Below are 23,181 nucleotides of genomic sequence, written 5' to 3' on the forward strand. Positions count from 1 at the left end.
TAGAAACGAGGACGCGAATTCACGTTTAAACAAATTTGTTTGGATAGCACGCGGAAAATAGTCTGAGAGTCACCGTGAGAAATTGCTTGAAAAACCGGAAACTAGCAATACAATTGAAACTCGATTTCGCCAAACCCGATTTTACAAATTTCCTGATTTAGCGAACAAATTCGGATTCCCCTCGCAGTTGCCCACAAGCTTAAAGCTTTTACGAACTCGAAAAATAACGAAACAAACGTCGCCGCCGAACCCGATTTATGGTGACCAGAATGTCTGGCAGTGTGCTGCCGGCGCAGGAGCGGTAGCACACTATCTCCACACTTTCAAAAGAGCTTCCTCACTTCTACTTCTGAGGCTGCGTCGGGTTCCACAAGCCCGCAACACGAGCAGGAAGAGGCATCGCCGACTTGGGAAAAGCTTCGTCGGCGTGACGAGGTGGCCGCCGATCAGGACTTCGACGACTTCGTGAACGCCGATGCAGGCGCGGACACTGAAACAAATTAAGTTTTCGACGACGAGGAGAGGGTGCAGCTCGTTTCCGGCGCACAAAAGGAGTCTGGAAATGCGAACAATCCGGACACTAGCGGAGCTCCCGTGCCCACACCAAACCAGGGGATGGACCCCGTTGAACTTCTTAGGCGGTTTGCCGGGCCACACGAGGGTGCCGAGAACGCTTTGACTTCACTGGCCAGCTACGAGAGGTATGTGCTCCCGCTGTTCACGAAGCGCGCGCGGACGAAAACCACGAGCTTTTTCACTGGGCAATAACTTTGTCGTTCTCTGGAACGAAATTTGTCGTTCTCTCGGTTTTACGAAGTTCCCGATTTAACGAACTAATTTGCGGGTCCTGGTGACTTCGTTAAATCGAGGTTCGGCTGTATTTCCAGTTTTTTGGATTTAAAATGGAGGGGGGGGGGGGGGGGGAAGGGTGTCAGAACACCTTTTTTTGTCCCTTGGACAAAAAGCAGCGGGAATGGGTGGAAACAGTGTACACCCAGTCCGAAGCTTTGTCCTGGCTTGTAGGCGTTGAGCTGCGAATGGCATCCTTCCATTGCTCCGACGTAGTTATTTGGAGGGATTTGTAGGAGAACCGTCTGGAGAAATCCCGCATTATGCGGTTCAGGTCAGCTCTTTCAGGGGAGAAGAAAAGACAGAAGAGAGTGTACAGGGAAGGATGGATGAGGTGTCCTAAGACTGGGGTAGGAAATGTGCCGGTCTGGCTCTTGTCACTGAGAATGAGCTTCCCATTCCACTGCTGCTATCGGTTGCTTTCCGGGAGTTAGATGAACTAGAGGACTAGCTCGTGTCCCATAGTGTTCCGAACAATTATGCTGCCCGGTAAAATAAATAACTGTCGAAAGTGCACTCGAAAGCGAAACTTGAAGCTAAACAGTGTTCATATAGGCGCCGATTTTGAAAATAGGCATTTAAAGCATTTATAGACATTTAGGCATAAAGGACAAAATGGGCATTTATAGGCACTATAAAAACCCCTTAAAATCTCTGATTTACGTCTAATTTATGCTCATCTATCAAAACTGGACGATAGTAGCGAAAGGATAAAATAGGCATTTGCCTTAAATTCTGGTAAATTCCAGTATTCACTAGCACTCAACAAGTCAAATCGACGTTCTTAGTGCAAAAGTGTGTATGCAGGCTTCTATATAAAAAAAAAACTGCGCTGACAGAAGCGCTTTGCGCATCCTCTACTTTGCTTTTAAAAAAATAATAATTAACATACCGCATTTAATCCTAGCCTTAGGCTTACAAAGCATATCTGAACCTCTGCAGTGGTCACAAAAGCGTGTAATACAAATAATAACTGCCTGGAATGGTTATAAAGGTGAGCCGTAAGAAAAATAACTCCCAGTTTCGCAATAGACCGAGTCTGAAAATACCTTGATCTATTCCTATAATAAAAGACGTCTTTATGTGTCAACAGCTTAGAAAATACATTAAAAGTAGAGTTTATGAGAACAAAAAATGCAATTCACTGGAATGAAGATTGTGAATAGTTCTTCTTTCGAGCTGAAAAAATCGCGTAATTCTGCGGTCACGTTAAAATACCTTATTTAGAACCGATTGTAAACTTTTTTTGTGTGCGACAAGTTTCTTTTCAACGTAGTTTCATAAACGTGGGTCTCACGGCAGTCTAACCTTTTCACAGGTGTCATAATAAAGCTTTTGATGAAATATTTCTCAGTTGTATAGTTACACGTAGCTTTTGTGATTCACACGTTGTAACGGTCGGACGGCTCGTTAAGTGTATTCGTTTTATGGAATTTCTGGGAAGTAAACGAGATCTTACTGTGTTTAACAAGGGAGAAAAGAGGAAGGCCATAAGGCTCTTAACAAATGAATTTATTGTGTTCCCTGTCCTAATGGTATTTTTGTAAATGATATCCCACTGGGATTCCCACAAAATAATAATCTTACTAACGTGCTTATATTCACCACGTCAGCATCGTTATCATGTATTTTGATCTATCGGTATTTACTGGGTCACTGACAGTTCATAGTTTTTTTTTTAGACATCTGCTTGCCCCTCGCTATTGGTACAACCAATACGCGTGAGCTGTCGGTGACGTAAAACATAAGAACGTTTTTCGAAAAATACTACCCAGAGCGTCAAGGGTCCGAACTTCTGATGTACTGCGTTTTAGCGATGCTGCATTCATAAAAAAAATATTGTTAAACGTGATTGCTTGTTCGGTAACAGGTAACTAAATCTACTGATGCGCTCAGAAAGAGAAATATAATGGTTGACTCCCCCTCTGACTCTTTCTTTAATAATTTCCTTTTAATCACTGTTGCAGCTAATGTGGACAATGTTAGTGCTCTATAACAACGTTCCCTAGTGCCCGGAAACTGATAGAAAGTAACAGACGCAGGCAGGTACGAGTGCTTCTGCGCACCTGCTCTCTGTTGCACTAATTTTTGAGCGCCCAAAGAGCGTATCTAGTATCTAATAATTTAACATCTTTACACATCTTGCGAATTGGAAGTTAACAACCGAGGGCTCTGACTAGACTACGTGATTCTACTCTGAGGGTCTTTCTCTTCCTTTGCGAAAAAAAAGCAAACAATTCTACGCTACTCACCCGCCAGCCATTCTCCGCGTAGCACGCGAGGCGGGGCCTTGGCAACAAAACCCGTGACATAAATGGTATCCGCCGAGGCAAACTTGCGACGTTCCCTCCCACCTTCGAAATACGGCCGCCTTAGGTCGGCGTTCAAGGAAAGAACATCCTCAACCGGTCTGGCTCGATGAGTCTTCTTTTGTTTTTGCGCTGCTTATTTATATCTGGCACGCGTCTGCCGGCCCAAAGTGTTAAACGTGCCAAGCCTACGCAGCGCATGCCTGGCATTGAGTGAACGTCCACGCACAGTGCTTTTGAACGGTGTGAAAACAGGATGCTCTAGGGAACTTGAAATTTAAGTCTCAAGGGAGGCTGCTAGCAGCTTGTTCAGCGCTTCCTGCGGTATTGGGATGGCAGCACAAGAGGAAACAAACCGCGCATCCTGTGTGCAACCTCTGAGAGAATAAATGACGGCCAAAAACCCCGGCTGCCAGGGGGCCCTGACAAAAGAGGCCGTAAGAATGGCTACGGGATTACGTAGTGCGACAACACGGCGTCAGCGTCGCGGTCAGGCTCGTCCCGTGCAACACAAACCTACCGGCGCCAGTCCGGTTGTGCACGCAGACTCCGCAGTTATACTTTTATCTGTTTCACATAGGGGTCACGGTTATGCGCTCTGTAGCAAGCACACATACTGTTTAGTGCACAGCACTTTACGGGCTCGCCTTGTCGTCGTAGCTCGCTAACGGTCGATGCGACTGCCGGAATCAGGTGGGACAGCGAGATAACGGACCCAAGTAGTGCCTTCTGTACCGGGGTCAAGGAGTCCCGGTGAGGCTTCGAAAACCCCGCTGTTTAAATAGTCATAACCGTTCAAACTTCGTGAACCGCTGGAGCTTGTCGCACATCTTCCCCATATTTAGCGCAAAGAAAACTGAAGGTACATGTCATGCAAAATATGTGCATATAACCGGGAGCCCACGCGTTCCTTTAGTTAGGAACGCTCATTGGGTTGGCTTTTACTATAGTAAGCGAAAAAAGCGGCCGCAAAAAGAAGAAATGGCGCTTTCGAAATGACGCAGAAAGGCTCCAGCCGCGCAAGAAAAAAATTACGCGTTCGAGATGACGTAAAACAGCTCCAGCATACGAAATTAAAGCAAGCGCAAAAACAACATAACTCCCGCTGGCGCAATTTCAGGCAGGAGGCGCGCGAGCCCTGTGAAGGCGGGAAAGTTGAAATGCTGCAGTCAGCGGATAACGGCGCTGCAGCCCATTATGGCGAATCACTGCTCTGCACTCCCGACAGCTTTCACATTGAGTGGAACGGCTTACTTTTTTTTTTTTGCAAAGCCCAAGATGCAGTGTTGGCACACAGCATTGTAGCTGAGACCACGGTCGCAGTTGGTAGTGGACGTCGTATTCCCTTCACAATATCGGCATAATTTTTAACAGTGCTTTTGAGGGGAAACGCTTTTGTATTGTATTCATCTTCTTAGCCGATCCCCGTAGAATATATGTCTTTTGGCGAGCAACATTACGTCATTTATGGAACACCATAAAGAACGTAAAAGGTATAGGTCTAGTAAAACGTATTTTTCCTGATGATGTCACGGTATAAGTAGCAAAAAACTTCAACAGCTATTTCACTAGTATTGGTAATTGCCTAAATAGCTTCTTTCCACCCTCCCTTATTAATTGGAGATAATTGGAGATGTACTAGGGAAGCTAAATGAAGGCGTTCACTTTCGCCACCTATATCAGATGAAATTCTTTCTGTGGTTAGTGGACTGCAAATTAGCAAATTAGTTGGCCATGATGACATCCCTGAAAAGGCTCTAAAATACAACATTGGTGCACTCTGCACCCCACTGTGTCACATTTTTAACCATTCCTTGCAATCCGACTTTTACCCAAATATACTAAATCTCGCGAAGGTCGTACCTGTGCTTAAATCAGGGGATCCAAATGGTCCTTGTAGTTACCGACCAATATCCATACTAAGCATAATGAACACCTTTTTTTAAATGCTTATCTAAGCTCAGGCAAATCTGTTTCTTCATGCAAACCAAATAATCTGTCGTCACCAGCATGGTTTTGTTAAACATACGTTTACAGCCACAGCCATTCTATCCCTATCCCAGATCCTTATCTGTGCACTTCGTGAAAACAAAATCGCAGTATAAATCTTCTTAGATAACAGAAAAGCATTCGATACTGTTTGCCATGCAGTGTTGTTGAAGAAGTTGGAAATATATGGATTCGTGACGGGCTCAAACAAGTTCTTTCAAAGCTATTCATCATCCAGACAACAGAAAGTAGTAATTGGTAATTGTCATTCTGGGTGTAAAGCAATCGCGTGTGGAGTACCTCAGGGCTCGGCGTTGGGGCCAATTGTATTTCCTATTTTTATAAATGGCCTTCCTCAGTCCGTTGCTTTTTCAGATGTTTTAATGTATGCGGACGACAATGTTTTAGTTGCAAGTGGAAAAGCTTTGTCAACCATTCAAAGTAATATCGAGACGGATTTGTCAGCTCTTTCAAAGTGTTTTTTTTTTGCATAACAAATGACTATTAGCAGTGAGAAATCAAAACGTAATTTTTCATTCAAGATCAAAACCCCTCTATTATGACTCATTTAGTTTAGCTGTAGAAAATCGTAGTATTGAAGACATGTCTTCTATTAAATACTTAGGAGTTATTCCTCATCAACACCTGCACTGGACGGAGCAAATTTATAGCGTATGTAAAAAACTTGCTTTTTGTTGCTACAAACTAATGAAGGCCCGTCAACACTTTCCACTTAACATTCTCCGCTGCCTATATTTCTCATTATTACACTTCCATATAAGTTACCGTATTGCAACGTGGGAGGTAACATATGCGAACGACTACAAAGATGAGCGTTAAGAATAATAACATACTCTCCCTTTGACCACCCAAGTAGCATATTTTTTGACGAACTTCGAGTGCTATCATTTACATTTCTTCGTGACTACACAATTGCCCTTTTGGTCAATAGAATAGTAACCTCGAACTATTCCCTGCCCTTAACTTTGTATTCTTTGCCGGCTAGTACGACGAGGCAAGCTTGATTGAGTTTTTTGGTGCGAACGTATGGAATGTGATATCAATTGAGACTAAACTTGCAAGAAATTTTAACTTGACGCGCAAAATGTTTTACTTGCATAACCAACATCCTTAGTTTTCTGTAATTTTCTGTTACATAATTCTTATGCTTTCCTTTTCACCGATTTGTCTTGTTTTGGCCACTTACAATAACGCATTATTGTAAGTGGACCGGACATTTGCCTTTGGCTATCGGTGAAAATAATTGGCGTTTTAATACCCAGAAGCATTCAATGAAGCTCCCTTATGAAGAACATAACTAGGGCTTCGCTTCAGGTTCCACTTTAACATGACTCTGTTTTAATAGCCACGACGTAAGAATGCTTGTTTTCACTACGTCGATGAACACTGCAGCCACAGTTACGACGATCCATTTCCTGCCTCGACGAAGACCGAAACTAATGAGCAGAGGCCGGATTTTAGGAAATTCCCTATTTTGTTCTGTGCGCTCCTATCACTCACTTTATATATAAGCACGAATTAAAGCTTAAGAAGGGCTTTTATGGTGTTCCTATACTGCCTATAAATGTCTATTTCGGCGTTCGTGCCTAAGTGCTTATAAGTGCACATAAATGCCTATTTTCATTCGTCAGGCTGAAATCTCTTCACTCCCCTCCCATCACATTCTTCCCCGCATCTATCAGCGCCCTGGCCATCCTTCCTGTCCCACCTGTTCTTCCTACCCATCCATCCCTCACTCTTATTGGGACTGCACGCCGCCACCTCTTGCCCCATCCCTCGCCTCCATCACCTCCTGGGAGCTCTGGCTGTCTCCCTCGCCGACAGTAAACGTCCAGGCTGCCCAGGACGTTCTCTTTTGAAGATGTGCACCGGATTCGCGCGTGCATGCTACAGTACTGCGTGGACCCGGTGAAACTAGGACTGGACCTGGATCCTGCGGAAAATAAGGTTTGTTCCCTCTCTCTCTCTCTCTCTCTCTCTCTCTCTCTCTCTCTCTCTCTCTCTCTCTCTCTCTCTCTCTCTCTCTCTCTCTCTCTCTCTCTCTCTCTCTCTCTCTCTCTCCAAAGAGGCACCTATATGAACCCTATTTAGCTGCAGCTTTCGCTCTCAAGGGCAGTTTGAGATCGTTATTCATGTTACCCGGCAGCTAGCGTTAACTGCTGGAACGCTATTGGTTTCAACCTAGTCCTCTAGTTCAACTAACTCTTGGAGAACAACCGCTAGCAGCAGTAGAAGGGGGCGCAGCGACAACACGCACAATTTTGAGCACAAAAATCTAAAGGTGACGGTAGTTGCGTTTGTTTACACAGTTTTCACAGTGATTCTCAAACTATGTTCCGCGTCCTCTCCAAAGAGATTTCTTCAAACTTGTGCAGTGGCATCCTAGTTTCCAAAAGCGTACTCAACTCGAACTTTATTTTCAACTTCATTGAGCACCGAACACGCTGTTGTTAGCAGGTCATTCCTACATTAAAAGTCAAGGCGAAACATCACTGGGCAGCTTCATTTCCTTACATCTTTAAATTCGTACTGGCGACGGGCTCTAAGACACACTTTTCTAACAAAAACCCGTTTGGCTGCGATACATCTTTTGATGCTCTTTAAGTGTGCGGAGGTGTATTCGGCCATGTTGGGACGTCTTGGGACGTCCTGTTGGGACGTCCTGAACTATTCGCAAGTCTATGTATATGAGAAAATTGCTAGAGTTGTGCCTAACATCCCTAATGTAAGAGTATGTTAATATCTTTATAAATCACCGCCTATCGAGTTTATTATTCGTCTGTTTCTTTGTGTCGAAATTCTGTCGCTACTTGCGTCGGAGGTATCTTTACTGAAAATAAATCAAGCGCAGAATAAACAAGGGCCGGAAAGAAGCAAGAAAGCGCTGATTCCGCCTCCCTTTGTATTACATAAACCATCGTGTCATCTCACATTACTCTGTTCTTTAGAGGCACTCAATTACCTGCTGTCTTTACCTTGCAGCTCCCAGCTTTCCATAACAATGACGGTCACGCAGCCGACACACAGCGGCATTTTATTCTGTGCAGCCTAGGTGGCAGTATGCCTAACATGGGCTACATCGCTAATGAGGTACGAGCATACTATCACATTGAAACTATATTAAACTATAGCCTACTTATCAGCAGAGCCCACCTATTTTTCTTGATTGTACTTTATGTAAAAAAGACGGTACCGGGCAAGTACAGTAACTATCAGCTCAAAAGGCCACGATAGTACCTCCGGGCCAGACGATCTCTCTCGGGCTCAGACGCGAGTGTTTTGCCCTATACGCGCTGGAGGCATATTTACTCATTTTTTCCTTCAAAATTTCCGGATGCACAGTGGATTTCCTTGCTGGAGTTCGCTGTAGCTTTACTTAGTCCCTTCGGTTTGTTCGTGCTTGCATGTTCTTTCAGCGGGAAATTGCAGGAAGAGGCGATTATCGTGCCGAGTCCGTCGGACGGCAGTCTTGTTTTCTTTCAGAAGGCGCATTGTGTTCGCGCCTCGATGCGACGTCATGTCCGGTGCCGAAATAATGAATCACTCGAAGGAAAGCGTCTGCACGCCAAGGACGAGTTCTGTTCACTCAGCACTGCGCACCGGAACAGCGCGGACCACACTCGCTACAAGGGTGCCCGGCTCAACGAAATTCGCTGTGAGTGGATACGGCGCCTTCTCGATTCTTTAGCTCAGCTGCTGAGTGAGTACAACGTGACTTTCAACGGCGACTCCTGCGGGCACTGATCTGTATCCACTTGTGAGACCTTCTGCTTGGGGCAGGCTGAAATTTCTGTCAATTTCTAGAAGTATAACACTGGCGATGGTAGAGATGAGTCTTTCCATGCATGAACATGATTGCTTTGGTTGAAAATATTTGTGTATCCGCAGTCGTTGCCGGAGGTCGAGAAATCCCGCGCCCCTGTGGACTAGAACAGCTTTCCATACGCCTTTATTTGGCCACAAGAAATCATAGTTGGTTGAATAGATTGGTCTGCAACATATCATGGCCGACTTTTACCGTGTGTATAATTACTTTCACTATATGTCGAATGCTCCAAGCTTTTGTCAAGTTGTTCTACTGGCGCTAAATTTACGTCTTTGTGAGCCACAAATGTTTTCAATGGTTTAATGAAGTCCCAGGTGCCTTCACTTTAGAAAATTACGACGAATCTGTACGTTGCCTTCAACTATAAAAGGATCAGACTTTGTTAGTTTTAAACGGCGAGCTAGCTTAAACGTACGTCTAGATGGCTTCACATTATGATTCACGGTAATCATTTCCTGATGTTGGATTACTGATGAAGATAATGGTCATTATTTCCATTTTACAGCCCGAAGAAGTCGTTCGGAACGATGAAGTTTGGACGGGCTGTTTGAGGCAAGGATCCACGTCGAACGCGGTTATACACACCAGCCTCAATCTTTAAGGACCCTGGCGTTAGTCTTCAAAAAACTCCCTCCACAAAACGCTCATATGCGGTCAGGGAGGTTGGCCTATGGTGATGACTGCGGCCATTACAAGTTGTAGAAGTTAATATTTCCTTGCAAGCAGCTCACGGCCGAATCACCCACGCCTCACTAAATCGACTAGCCCACTGAGCAGGAGGGAACTTCTTTTCTACCAACACAATGATGATCACAAAGGATTCCGAATGTTTCGTTAAACTGTTTTATTTGCATTTTTCGCTACGCACGAGATTTTCAGCGCCGACCAGCTTGCTCTCTTTGGTCACTCGCTTTCGTCTTTCGTAACTGGCGTCGTCGCTTATGCGGAATTGGAATTAAAATTTACCCACACGTTCTTGCACGACGTTACTTAAATGTATTCTGCGTTAAAACAAGGTCCCACTCATCACATCACGCTGGAGTATCATGAAACATCTAGGGGAGACTCGACTCAGTGAGAAATGGAACGGAAGATGATAGGTGTAACCTTAAGGAACAAGGAGAGAGCGGAGTGGGTCAGGGAACAAACGCGTGTTAAGGACAGATTAGTAAAAATTAAGAAGAAATGGGTGTGGTCAGGGCATGTAATGGGAAGGCAAGATAATCGTTGGTCATTAAGAATAACAGAGTGGATTTATAGAGAAGGCAACCGTGGCAGGGGGTGGCCGAAAGTTAGAACGGCAGATGAGATCAAGAAGTTTGCACGGATAAATTGGTCGCAGTTAGCACAGGATCGGGATAATTGGAGATTTATAGGCGAAGCCTTTGCCCTGCAGTGGGCGTAGATAGGCTGGCGATGACGATGATGATGATGACATAATATTCCTTCAATTCCTATGAGGCATAATTCACTAACAACCTCCGATTTCCGCAACGGCTTGACGAAGGTTAAGTGGAGCATGGTAAGTTGTAAAAACCTTTATGGCGTACGGGCGTGTAGATAAAATTCTCCATTGGAGCCGGGCACACGTCTTATTATTCGATAACACGAAAGCTCTATTCAAGTGGTTATCAGACGTAACAGCATGGGGGGATAACAAGATCAGCGCTGATGCGTATCCCTCGGATGGCGTTGACCACACGCGTAGAATGCAATTAGAGTGATCGGGGACAGAAACCAACACAGGCATGAACGCTGGGCGGTTCGTTCTTTCCACTTGACGTATATTGCAACAAACGACCTTAGATAGGGCGTTATTATACTCTGGCCGCTCTTAATTGCTTTTGGTTGCCACTGATGGCGTGCACGTCTCTGTTTTAACTCTTTCTGGATCAATAAACAAGCGCTGTTAAGCTACTTTTGTGCGGGGCGAAGCTACGATCATGGGCTCACAAATACATTTTTTGGTAAAGTAGTGCTAGAACCACAAGTAAACACCGCAACATCACTTTGTCGGATGAAAGTATTAAGGCGAAAGCGCATTAAATCTGTATTATTTTAGCCCGCGCGTTGTGAGGTTTAAGAAAATCGTTGATCCAAAACAAATTAGCGTGAGCCGGGGAGCCCACGCCAGAAAAGGGCGCCAGCCGGGGAGCGTGAACCTGGGATCGCGCGCCGGAAAGGGAAACAGCACGGCGAGCGGAGGGCTGGAGGATGGCATTGAGAAAAGGCGTCGCAGTGCGCGTCGGGAAACGGCGATGACCAGCGAGCAGAACGAGTTTCGGCGGGTGGTGTCCTTTTATGTGGTCAAAAGTCAATGTCTTCAAAGCCCGAAGCAAAAGTCCAAAATCTCAGCCCTTACACCAGAAACGCTGTGCAGGGAAACCAACCCAGACAACGGGTTCCCACAAGGACAAATCAAGCGCCTCAAGAAATCAACGCTCTGCATGGTCGGAATCGAACCTGGGTCTCTCGCGTTATGAAGCCGACGTCTATCCGATTGCGCCATTCCGCACTGTCGAAGCAATTTGGATTTTGGACTTCGGCTTTGACACAGGTTTGAATTGGAGAAAGCTTCGTGTTAAATCATTTTTCTCCTGAGAAAGTCGCTTTGATTTCGTTTTTTTTATGATTTATTCATTCGACATGAAGCGTCACTTCAATTGTCCCGAATACCAACGTTACATTATTTCATTGCTACTGCAAAGCGAATAAGCACAGAAAAAGTGAGTAACCTTCCTAAGATGTGAAGCCTCGCTAGTTGAACCCCCTCAAATTTCTATCGTTCGTTCGCAGGCCTGGGATTCGGCAGTGTCTTAAAAGAAGTTCAAAAACATGTACTGCTTATTCATACTGCTTGCCGGGCGGACGGCGCCCCTTCCACCCGGCCAGCTTCCTGGCCAACCTCCTTCATCACAAAGACGACGATGATTATGACGATGCAGGAGGGTCATATAGATTTCACTGCAAATTTCGCCCGCTTCCACGTTTGTCAACTGTTCTGAGAGGAAGGTAGAGTATAAAGGTAGCGTATGCATACGAGAAACGAAATATACAATCACGGTGTGGAGATCTCCTCCTCCGGCCGAGCTCTTCTCAGTCTTTCGAGCACTGATTTCGCCGCACACGTCAGCGACATTCAACGAACCGGGCACGGCTCCATTACGGAAAGGCAGACCCGTACACAATCCTTCGAAAAGAACCAGCTCTAACGATGTTACAAAGACAAGGCAACGAGAAAGAATGGGCTTCACAAGCGTTGTACTTTCCCTTTTTGTATTCGCTTGGTCTTTAGCCCTATTTTTTGTGTGTTGGTGGCAAAGTTGACCGCGACTCTTTATGGCGTGCAACCGTATCGTGAGCTGCATGCCAGGGGCTACAGTGGGCTTCAACTGCCGCAGCTTGGTGCTTAGCTTGATATCAGGGAGGTGTACAATCATACAGCGCCGTGCTTGCTTTATTACCGAAAGGGTTTTGCTTCGTGATGCTAAAAAGATATGGTCCTCCTACTTAAGTCTTGGGTGGACATAGGCCCTACCGGCTTAACCTTCTTATAATAGCGCCCATAAGAAAGTTCACGCCATATTAAGACTTGTATCAAACACAAGACAACCTTGCTATCTCCGCTCTCAAAATTATCTCACCTACAGTAAGCCTATTAGACAAAGAAATCACGAAATTTCGGCCTAATGTGATTTTGGCTGATGCTTACCCCATGCAGTAGTAATGTATGATATGGAAACAAATTAATTGGCAACTCTGCACTGGTGAAGCAACTGGTGTAGAATGTGGCGAACATTTTACAGCGTAGCTGTTCGCCTCTATAGATGGTCATAAATTTTCGTGTCAAAAACAAAAAACCCAGGCAAGACAAAGCTTTTCGCCTAAGACGCCGAGCGCATGCGTCAGACTAACCAGGCATGCCGAATCGAGCTCAGTATTCGTTTAAAAAAGTGCAAAACAAGCATCGAAACCCCATTATTGTCATAACTGGCGCCTGGAACTTCAGAAACCGCATGGTAAAAGACGATTTGACTGCCGCAAATCAGTGGTTGCGGGCGAACCAGTATATGATGTCAGCACGCGCATTCGCGTTTTCTTACTCTTCCCTTCCCCTAGTCATGATGGTAGTGTTGTTATGGATAGTACGGCGCCTATAAACAACAGGACCCCCCCCCCCCCCCCCCCCCCACCATGTGTTCCTGGTAAAGATTGCGTTTGCAGATTATGTGTCAAGGCTAGGCAGAACTAGTGTAGCTAAATAAAGCAGTTCTTTTCCTGGACGCCGAGCGCCTCCGTCAGGCTATAGGCAGGACCGAGCATTTGCCACCTGAGATGCCGAGCGCAAGGGACCAGCCCGCCGGGACGACGAGAAACATTCCATACCCTCCCCCATCAGCATTTGTAGTGGTTTACAACAGCTTCGATGGAGATCCACTTTAGCGAGGATGGATTACGACCATTTTATTTTCCAATTAATGAAACGGTTGCTAGTTGCCAAGCTCCGCTCGCCATATTTCAGCTTTTTTTTCTCTAAGGCAAACAAATACGGCTCGCATCGGTACTTGGTTTGCAACAGTAGCCTCATAAACAGAAGAAAAAACGAGACCATCACAGCCATCATCTGATCCGAATGCTCTCGCGCTTTATTTATACTTGCCATTGAAAAGAAGATAATAAATACCCGGCGCTTGTTCTCTTCGGTACCGTATAGTTACCAAACACGCAGGATCATATAAAAAAAAAATCTCGAAGTGTCTTTCCTAAGAGAACGATGGTTAAAACACGAAGCTTTCTCCCGTGCAACCTGAGTCGAAGACAAAGTCCAGAATCTGAGCTGCCAGAGTCTGAAGTCAAAGACCACTTCAACTGTGCCTGAGTCCAATGCCGACGTCCACCCCCCCCCCCCTCCCCCTCCACGCACACACAGAAAGTCCAAAACCCAAGGCCAACCCTGCTTAGAGCATGTATTTCATCTTCATCGTCATTGCTAACCATATGTCCTGTCAAACTATGTTTCCCGTATTACGAGTGGTTTGCTGGGTGTGCAGCGACATACCATTGTTATGATATTTGGTGTATGATTGATGTATCCTTCGTGAAACCCATTGTGTAAATTTGGCTTTGCTGCAGTGTGTACAGTTAGCTTTTCTGTAGTGTTTTATTCGGAATTCAAAGCCATCAGGCATAAAAAGCTTCACCTTTAAAAAAAAAAAACGACGCCTGTTAGGTTAAGGAAGATGAGTTTTTGTTGAGGTGCTAAAACAAAGCCAACTGCATCTAACCCACTTTTCAAAGTGGCCCATGCATAATATTTGTCATCACAGTCATTTCAAGATGCGGGGACTTCGACGATCGCGAGGACGGACGGTGGAAACGACGGCGGTGGCTTCCCTCAGCGAGAACGACGGTAACGCCGCGCAAGACGACCCGCCTATTCGGACAAATACGGAAGAACTCGGAGCTTTGGAGCGAGAGGAGCCGACGAAGCTAACGACCCGGAACCGAGCCCTGAAAAAATTGCCCCTCCTTGTCCTGTACGGCATCGCCTGCTTTTCACTTGCTTTCGTCGCTCCGTATATTCCGCACCTGGTATGTCGCACCTGCAGCTCCTTGATGGGTTACATACTCTCAGCGAGGCACCTTATACTCTCTACGGTATCGGATATAAAACATGCCCGGTGTGTTGATTATAACTCATGCCTCATGCAGCAATATTTGCTGAAAAAGTCGTGTTTGGGGCGAAGCAAACGCCAAGAAAAATGACATCTTATTTCGGGAACGGGGGTGGACTAGTCGGTACACACTGAAACATAATCAGAAGAGCTATTTCAAAGGATGACGACGAGTTAATCTTGCCGTAAAAATGCTACAGTTTGGCAGATGACCTGGTAGAACGAAGGGATCCCAGCAGCGTGGTCTGTCGTCTTTTTTTTTTTTTCATTTCGTTCGTTAAAGAGCTCTGTTGTCATTATATTTGGACATTTTGTGGCCCATTTCGTTTTCTTTTTTGCCAGTGGCTCTGTAGTGTTCCATGAAATCATTGCTGATATAGACACCAACATCCGTCAGTCCGACATGAATGCTATTGCTAAGTGACGTAGTTAAGGTCAGGGCAACTATAACTAAGCGATAGTAATAAATTCAAAAGCTTTGCCCTGACGGCCAAATACTCCGACCTTTTCGCGGTACTACCTTGAAAGCGTTGCTTGACAGTCTGTCAGCTAAAATAAGCGCTGCGGAGTTCGCATAACGACCTCACTGAGGGTCTGCTTCGCAACCATGCAACTACCTAGGTGATCAATCGCGGTGTCGAAGAGAGAGAATCACTGACCCTGCTGGACATATCATGGGATTCAAAATTCTGATCTGCGCTGTAGCCTCAAGCATTGCAAAACGTTATTGTTGCAGTGCGTAATGTCAGAACGCTGACCACACCTTTCAAGTCATATTAGATGGTTGGCTTCAACATTAGCCTGCTTAGTTACGTTTATCGCGAAGTTTCGTCATGCGATACGTTGTGGTACAGCGGGACGAGGGCTGCCTTTAAGAGTTTTTTTTTTTAATTTTACCGGGGCGTGTTCCACGTTTTTAACTTTCGCAGCTTTACCTTGGATGTGCCTTAACTTGGTCGTTTCCCAACCGTTCCCAGGCAGCCGAGAAACATGCGGAACAGTGGCAATTCAACATCATGTACGCTAGCACCAAGGCTTCAATGCTTCTTGGGAGCCTCGTTAACGTCGTGGTCGTGAGTCTCGGTGTTTTATCCTCTCATTCATTCATTCATTCATTCATTCATTCATTCATTCATTCATTCATTCATTCATTCATTCGTGTTAATTCGCTTTCAGATTCAGCGCCTCACGCCTCAAGCTACCTTAATTGTTGCACTGGTTGGCATGGTTGCATGCGTTTCACTCTACGGGTAAGTGTGGGTATTTACATCAACTGGAGAGGTAATGCTGACGCCAAGGCTTTACTGCGCCAGATGACATTAATTGCAGTGAGACGAAATGATAATTAAAGACGGTGGTCTCCAAATAAATGAAAAATGAGAAGAGGAGCAAAATAGAAAAAAATAGATATGCGGCACAAAAACACAAAAGAAAGCACCAGAAGAAGAAAACGATGAAATAAACTGGAACGATAACACTTCAGGAGGTGCGGATGTCGAACTTATCTAGATCTAATTAAACAGGAGCGTCAAGAAAAATCGATTTGCTCAGAGTATGGCATCAGAAATTCAATATTGTCCTGCAATGAATACAATATAAATACGATCTTACAGACCGTGAGGGCGAAGCATTAAATTACAGCTATCATTTACGCCAAGGTCAGCAAGTAATTTTTGTGGTCTCCAGTAATGAAACGCCGCCGTTTTAACAGCTGCGGCTGGCTACTGTGCATGTTAGTGTCAGTGTCAAATGGTGTTTTGATTTTTGTCACGCCTATTCCTCGCTAATGTCGGGCTTCGGGAGCCTCAGCTGACGTTGCATTCTCAACGAGCAGGAAGATTCACCTTTTTTTTTTCAAGCTACCTGCACAGCTGAACAGTCGCATAATTCCCGCAAGGGCGTATTTATCCTGATAACGTAGCGCTTGTTGAAATGGTATACTAGTCCTGGGGGAACACTACCACAGGTTGTCATTGTTCTACGAATGCGTCACAAAAACTTTTATGCCTGTTTTTTTTTTTTTTTCGCGGATGGTGTGGTCATCACTATTTCTCTTAGTTTATTGTGCCTTCCTTCTCGGCACATATGAAATATCGTGCAGGTAGGTGGGTAAATAAAGCACAGTTCAGGCCTTCGCAATAACCTAAAACAATTACGCGTTATGGATAGGTCGTTTACAGACCCTGCGACTCTCTATAACATCTGCCTGAAAGGCATGCTTCGAGTCTCTCAGAATACTCTAAACTCGTACCTCTTAATGGAGCACGAATAATTGTATTTTTCGCATACATTGCGTCGCAGTCAGATGTTGGTAAATATTTAATATCTTATTCCCGAATGCAATTGGCATGGAAAAACAAAAGCTTGCGTATAGCAATCAAAATCTTCAATTATTGCAAACACCTAGAGTGTACTCTCAAAATGTTTCAGAGGAGAAGATTCTATGCCACTGGCCTTCTCTGTCATCATCTCAGTAGGTGACTAAGGAACTCTTACGCTTCCTGCGGGCGACGAACTTAAACACCAGACTGTAGACTGAAAGACTCCAGCGACAATGACTGGGCTTGAACGTTTAGTGCTTCAGCGCTGGGCATACCTGTGTGCTCCAACTTTTCTTAATTCTTTGGTTTATCTTTTTTTCGTATTTTTCCTTTCCCACGTGCAGTATAGCAAACTAGGCTCTGGCCAGGTTATCTTTCAACTTTCCTTAATTAAGATTAACGTGCAGATGTGCGAGCAGATACGGTCATAGTCAGCTATCTGACAGGACCAGTTTTGCTTTCACTTCAAATTCAGGTAAGTTTTTAGACTTCACATAAATTCAACCATAAAACTAAGGTTGCGGCCCACGTAAGCAAGCTCCTCTTCAAAGAAAGATTGGACACCATCGCCGTCACCGCAAACTAACTTAACGCCCACTCTCAGATCAACTTCAAGCATAACTGTTGTTTGTACTTTCTCAAGTAATTCCAAGGTTTGCTCGACGGCGTGACGTACAGTCGCCAGCAAAAGTTTGCGGGATGTGCAGCGCCTGGCGGAGCGGCGCAAAACTGCATTGCTGCGCCATCTGCAGCCAGCGAGCGCCGGGTCGAGGCTCAAGGAACTGGCGTGTTAGGCGTGCTTTGCGCATGCCTGTCCTTTATTTGTTACCGGGCATCTCTGATCACTCGCTTGCCCCTGACATGCTTTCGATATTCGCGGCAGCCGCGGTGGCGCCGCGTGGCGATCGCCGTCGTTCTGCTATCACTGGTGCTACAAAATACGCAGCCCGCGGCCGCCGCTTGCGCGGCGCGCAACATTTAATAAATCTTAGGCTATATTCAGACTATCGACGCAAAAGCCATATCGTGATCCATGGACGTAAAAAGACGGCCTGTCACGTTGTTCGGTGGATTGAGACGTGAAATGACGTCTTTCTTTAAAGTTAGTTACGACAGTTGCGGACAGTCTGAACCCGGCCTTATCTTTCAAGAGGCACTGCTGTTTTAATAGGAAATACTTTTGTTTTATTTTTAATCTCAACACTGATAAACTGTCAGCTGACCCACAATTGCCATTGTATTCGTCTCAGGGGCTAATTATCACAAAATGTCCTCTGGGGTAGTTCTAACAAAACAAGAGTTACAGCCGTTTTCTGTAACTGTAGCTCATCCTTAGTCTGTCATGTATTGAATGCCGTATCGTTTACGGCTTCCCTAAAAATTAATTATGGCAAGTAAATGTGATTCGGCGTAGTGCTAATGGTCCTCCCTTGGCCAATTCCAGTATGATGTTTACATGAGACCTACATTACACTGAGAGCTAGATCTTTCCCCAGAAAGTTTGCTTTGTCGCAAGATTAAATTTGGCGACGCGACTTTTTTCCTTAGCACCACATCGAGGTACGCAGTTTCCAACAGGTAGCCTTTATTAGCTCCTGTAAAATAAATTTAGTCGTGGACCCATTACATCACTTGGAAGATAAGATTTATTGACCGCTGCGCGCCGCGCAAACGGCGGCCTCGGGCTGCGTAATTTGTAGCACCAGTGATAGCAGAAGGACAGCGATGCTCACGCGGCGCCACCGCGGCTGCCGCGAATACTGAGCGCATGTCACGGGCAAGCGAGTGATCAGAGACGCCCGGTAACCAATAATGGACCGGCATGCGCAAAGCGCGGCTAGCCCGCCAGTTCCTTGAGCCTCGACCCGGCGCTTGCTGGCTGCAGATGGCGCAGCAATGCAGTTTTGCGCCGCTCGGCCACGCGCCGCACATCCCGCAAACTTTTGCTGGCGACTGTACGTTTTGCGCGTTTAACGGACGGCTTGCCCTGCTTAGCTTCAGAACCTGTCTTTTTTTATACCGGGCTAATTAGAAACCTGCTGAATGTTTTACCACCACAAAACTTTTCAATAAAATTTATGGTAGAGGGTTCGGGCCACTGCTTGCATGTCAGTTAGAAAAAAAATTTAGTGCGTAGCACTTAAGCGTCCGCTACTGTGGATTGGCGGTGGCGATGGCGTCGTTACCGAGCGAACGTTGGGAACACCGAAGACTGAAAGAAAAAGACAGGAGGGAAGTGTCACAAGATTGGGAGGGGGAGGGCTGTTTTCCAAGGCGAGAGACGCTCCCCCAAAAGTGTGAGGAGGAGGGCAGTACCACCCTCGAAGTCTAGCGGGCCCAAAAAAGGAAAAGCAAAACCAGGCATCCATGAAAGCAAGTGTCTTGTTCTTTCAAGTTCACAAAAGGCATAGAAGCTCAGAACGCGCAGCGTGCTCCACGTTCATCGGTCCTTGGGGTCTTTCGTCGTCGTCCTCGTTGCGTGGCTCATTCGAACCATGTGACATTTGCGCGGGAGGTTCAAGCACGATTTACAACAACATGCTCGGCGGCACCTACGCGCTGTGAGATAACGGCAGAGTCACGCCCGCTGTCATGCATTCCCTCGTCACGCGATCATTTCCTGAGACACAGCAACTATGCGCCTTGACCCAGAAGACTGCAGTTTGCGCTGCGCACAATTTTCGGATCGAGGAGTATCGTAATCGTCAGCCATTTTTTTATTGTATTATTAGTTATACTACCGTTTGAAAGGTGCGGTTATTATGTGGAAAGAGTCAAAATTCCCCGCATTTCCCCGAGGGGAAGAATCTGAAAGTGCGAATGCAGGAGTTGAATTTGCGCGGTTCGGTAATGTTCGCGAAAGAGAGATCACACACACACACACAACTACAAAGAAAGAAAGATGCATTTATTCACAGACACCTATTTGTGTTGTCGTTGTACTTGATTGCTAGAGCGGATCTCAGCTTTGAAATTTCGTGTCAGTTCTCCTTTAAGCGGGTGCATTAGCCCTTCTCACGCCCGATTCCTGGCCAATCCCCCACGTGGGTATGTGCCATGCACAGACACCTGTTTGTGTTGTCGTTGTACTTGATTGCTAGAGCGGATCTCAGCTTTGAAATTTCGTGTCAGTACTCCTTTAAGCGGGTGCATTAGCCCTTCTCACGCCCGATTCCTGGCCAATCCCCCACGTGGGTATGTGCCATGTCAGTGGCCAGGCAGCGCGCGCCCATCTCCCCCGTTGCCAAGGATATGTGCCATGTCGCCCATCTCCCCCCGTTGCCAAGGAAGACGAGGAGCGCGCGCACCCGCAGCTGTTGCTATGTGGACGGACGGCGGTCACCGGAATTCAGGGTCGCTTATAAAGTGCATTCGCACTTAATATTTCGCTAACCTCCAAAGTCTATCGACTGGGTGTTCTTTTTTGGCGGATTTAAGGATTTCACGTTAACATATCTCTACCCAATGCGCCACGCGAAATGAAATTATTTTCTTACTTTATTATAGGTCTACGCACTGGATGGCCGAAGGCGGCTCATTCATTGGTACCACGATTGCACTGGGCTTGGCGTTTGGCTTTTTTTACGCCTTTTTCGTTGTCACTCTCTACGCAGCGGCAACATTCCGAAGCCAGCAAAGCTGCGGAATAATTATTGTGAGTGGTTGTTCCTAGACATGTCTTGATACCAATGGATGAAAACTGTGTGCTGTGGTTCAAGTCAGTGACTGCGTTTTTTTATGTATGTTCTGCTACTTCTTTCCGCGTTTTGTGTTCATCCTGCTTCTTTCTAGGCTTGTGGAAAATCACGATCGGTATTCTACAAATGAGAACTATGAGCAGAATAGTCAGTCTTAGTAAATAACCAACCGAACAGGAAATACGGGCCGAAGTGTCGTTTCTATTTGTCCACTCAAGCGATTCATTTTCTTTTTCGTTTCTTCTTTCTAGTCTACAATGGAATTTGCGTATGGCATTTCGAACACAGTAGGTTTCATCATCGGAACCGCGCTGCTTGAGGTATGGCTTGCTATTCCGGGCAGGGGCATGGAACAAAGGTCACTTTTGTTTAACTATAAGATGTTTGTGGTTTCAGAGGTGGCAAGATGCCATACCTTTTTTTATTTCCGGTGGTTTGATGTTCCTTGGCTTGCCGCTGCTGCTTCTTCGATCCCCTGCAAAGTGTGAGTCATGCTTACGCCTTTTTTTTTTTTTTGCAGGGGGTGGGGGGGGGGGGGATGATGATGGCTGGGGTGCAGTGGAATAAAATTTTTTTGAGCTGGGTCATGGGGAACTTTGCCGTATTAAATAGTTGTATTTAATTTCATACACTTCTGAAAAAAAAAATCTGTGAATATGCTTTACCACAATGCACCCGTGTGACCAATCTTCGCCATCAAAAAAGCGAAGTGGGTTATTGACTGGTCCCAGCATAATATTTGAGCCTAAAATTTTGATCCCCGCTGCTTTATCACGCAGTGCAAACAACACGCAATAAGGTTTTTAATGAGGTGGCGTCCCAATGCAGTCAGCCTTTCTGAATAAAATGGTGTTGTAATCATTGTTCTTCACATTTGTTGGCTTCAACGCATGGGCTAACCACTCTGTGAAGTTGGGGCGAAGCCGATACTTGGTGTTTTTTTAGAGGTGCATCATTTCTATGGAGAAGCTTACTGGAAGCTTCAGTTGTCCTGGGTAAACATATTACAGGTAGTATTTAGAACTTTGAGCAAAGCCAATGGCTCTTCAGAGCGGCTTTCCAGAAATGCTTTTGGGCGTGTTTGGGTGTGTTTGTTCATTAAACTCTGGGCGTGTTTGTTCACTGAATTCGCCTAGCGTCATTAACGCAACAAGCGTGTATGATCCTTTTTCCTGCATTCGTTTGACCCCCACTGTTACGGCCCATGCGGTAAGGCACTGCGGCATTACTGAACAGGTGTCGCTGGCTTAATTCTTAACTAGGGGCCGCCGTTTTTTTCATCTGATGGAGTAATAAAAATAAAAATAATCCGAATGGGTTCGAGATTGGCACGCAAGGCATCGACCTTACGTTGAGGGGATCTTAATCAATACCTTTTTACAAGGACGCTAAAACCCCAATTTAAGTGTCTCTTTTTTGGGGGTGGTTTTCAGCGAAACCGAAACCACTCCAAAAAAACAAATTGGCTTCTGTATCGGTTTCTGCATTCTGTCGGTGTTTTTTTTTTTTTTTTATACTCTGGGTGCCGCAACCTTAACGTAAGTCCCACGATTTGCGTCTCGTCAAGTGCAGTTTTTGTATTGACTTTGAAGTTAACTTTCGTGTTGACTGTGGTGTTGACAGGCCGGTTGACTCAATACCATTTAGAAAAAAAAATCATCGCCCAGGAATTTAAGCTTCTTTTGCGCAAATTACCGCAAAAGGACAATTCTTTCGAAGTGCCAGTTCGGAGGTGACAGGACTTACACAATGTGTGCAAATGTTTTCTTCGTCGGTGGATGCTTTTCTAACTTTGGCATGCTTCATTTATTTTTATTCTACAGCCATCAAAATTGAGAGAGACAGGGCAGAACAAAATTCTGTTCGCTTGTTGGCTAATGCTCCGATGATTATTAGTATTGTGAACGTGGGCATTAGTATGGCCGCTCTTGGATTCCACGACGGAACGCTGGAATTCCACCTGAAAGAAGGAGAGGTAAGTGCCTCTTTTAAGCGTCAAAAAAATTTGGACCCAGTTTCTTCGCTTACGTTTTTGGAAAGTACTAAGAGCAGTAGCGAAGGGGGTTTCCGCTTACAAAAACGAACGATTGGTTGTTCACTTACACTGCGCGCATAGTATGGTACTGATCATTCTTTAAACTGAGGTTAAATTAGGCCGCGTCTTCGACTGCGCTGTACATGTGCAGTTTATTGATTCGCTTAAGTGGAGCGCACCTTGCGGCGCACCTTAAATGCAGCACAACTTGCGCAAGTGCAGCGCAAGTTATAGACCTGGTTTTGTGAATGGCGTCAGTGGGAATGTCATTCCTGATTTTTCACAAAGAAAAACTTCTGTTGAGCGCAACAATGCGCACAAGACGGTACATAACCGTCAGGTGACTGACCTTCATGAAAAAGCGAAAAGCTGGTGAAAGGACGAAACTCTACCGGCGAGTGCGAAGAAACTTACCAAAACGACCAAGCCTGAAAATTTCCCCCTGAGAAGCAATCTGA

The 23,181-nt window shown here is 45.5% G+C and overlaps 2 protein-coding genes across 6 annotated transcripts in view; one reads left to right on the forward strand and one right to left on the reverse strand.

The window, feature by feature from the left end:
* LOC144152935 (MFS-type transporter SLC18B1-like) overlaps positions 1–23,181 on the reverse strand; it is an 89,026-nt gene that overhangs the window by 48,597 nt on the left and 17,248 nt on the right. The window contains exon 1 of one of the 3 annotated variants that reach the window (XM_077684513.1): positions 21,104–21,163. The exons of 1 other annotated variant lie outside the window; for it this stretch is intronic. The gene's annotated coding sequence lies outside the window, so the exon portion shown is untranslated. Of the gene's footprint in view, positions 1–3,101; positions 3,244–21,103; positions 21,164–23,181 lie in introns of those variants that run through there. One more of the 3 variants, XM_077684511.1, reaches the window with a different exon arrangement.
* The window catches only part of LOC144152936 (uncharacterized), a 31,685-nt gene continuing 17,086 nt past the window's right edge, over positions 8,583–23,181 (forward strand). Inside the window, exons 1-8 of one of the 3 annotated variants that reach the window (XM_077684516.1) lie at positions 8,583–8,868; positions 14,322–14,586; positions 15,647–15,742; positions 15,846–15,919; positions 20,498–20,645; positions 20,940–21,008; positions 21,085–21,172; positions 22,512–22,663. In XM_077684516.1, the coding sequence (XP_077540642.1) occupies positions 14,332–14,586; positions 15,647–15,742; positions 15,846–15,919; positions 20,498–20,645; positions 20,940–21,008; positions 21,085–21,172; positions 22,512–22,663 (882 nt within the window). In that variant the 5' untranslated portion in view covers positions 8,583–8,868; positions 14,322–14,331. The remainder of the gene's footprint in view (positions 8,869–14,321; positions 14,587–15,646; positions 15,743–15,845; positions 15,920–20,497; positions 20,646–20,939; positions 21,009–21,084; positions 21,173–22,511; positions 22,664–23,181) is intronic. The other 2 variants (XM_077684515.1, XM_077684514.1) reach the window with 2 other exon arrangements.

The sequence above is a fragment of the Haemaphysalis longicornis genome, unplaced genomic scaffold (genome assembly GCF_048455015.1).
Source record: "Haemaphysalis longicornis isolate Haplotype H1 unplaced genomic scaffold, Haemaphysalis longicornis Haplotype H1 scaffold_9, whole genome shotgun sequence".
Taxonomy (NCBI): Eukaryota; Metazoa; Arthropoda; class Arachnida; order Ixodida; family Ixodidae; genus Haemaphysalis; species Haemaphysalis longicornis.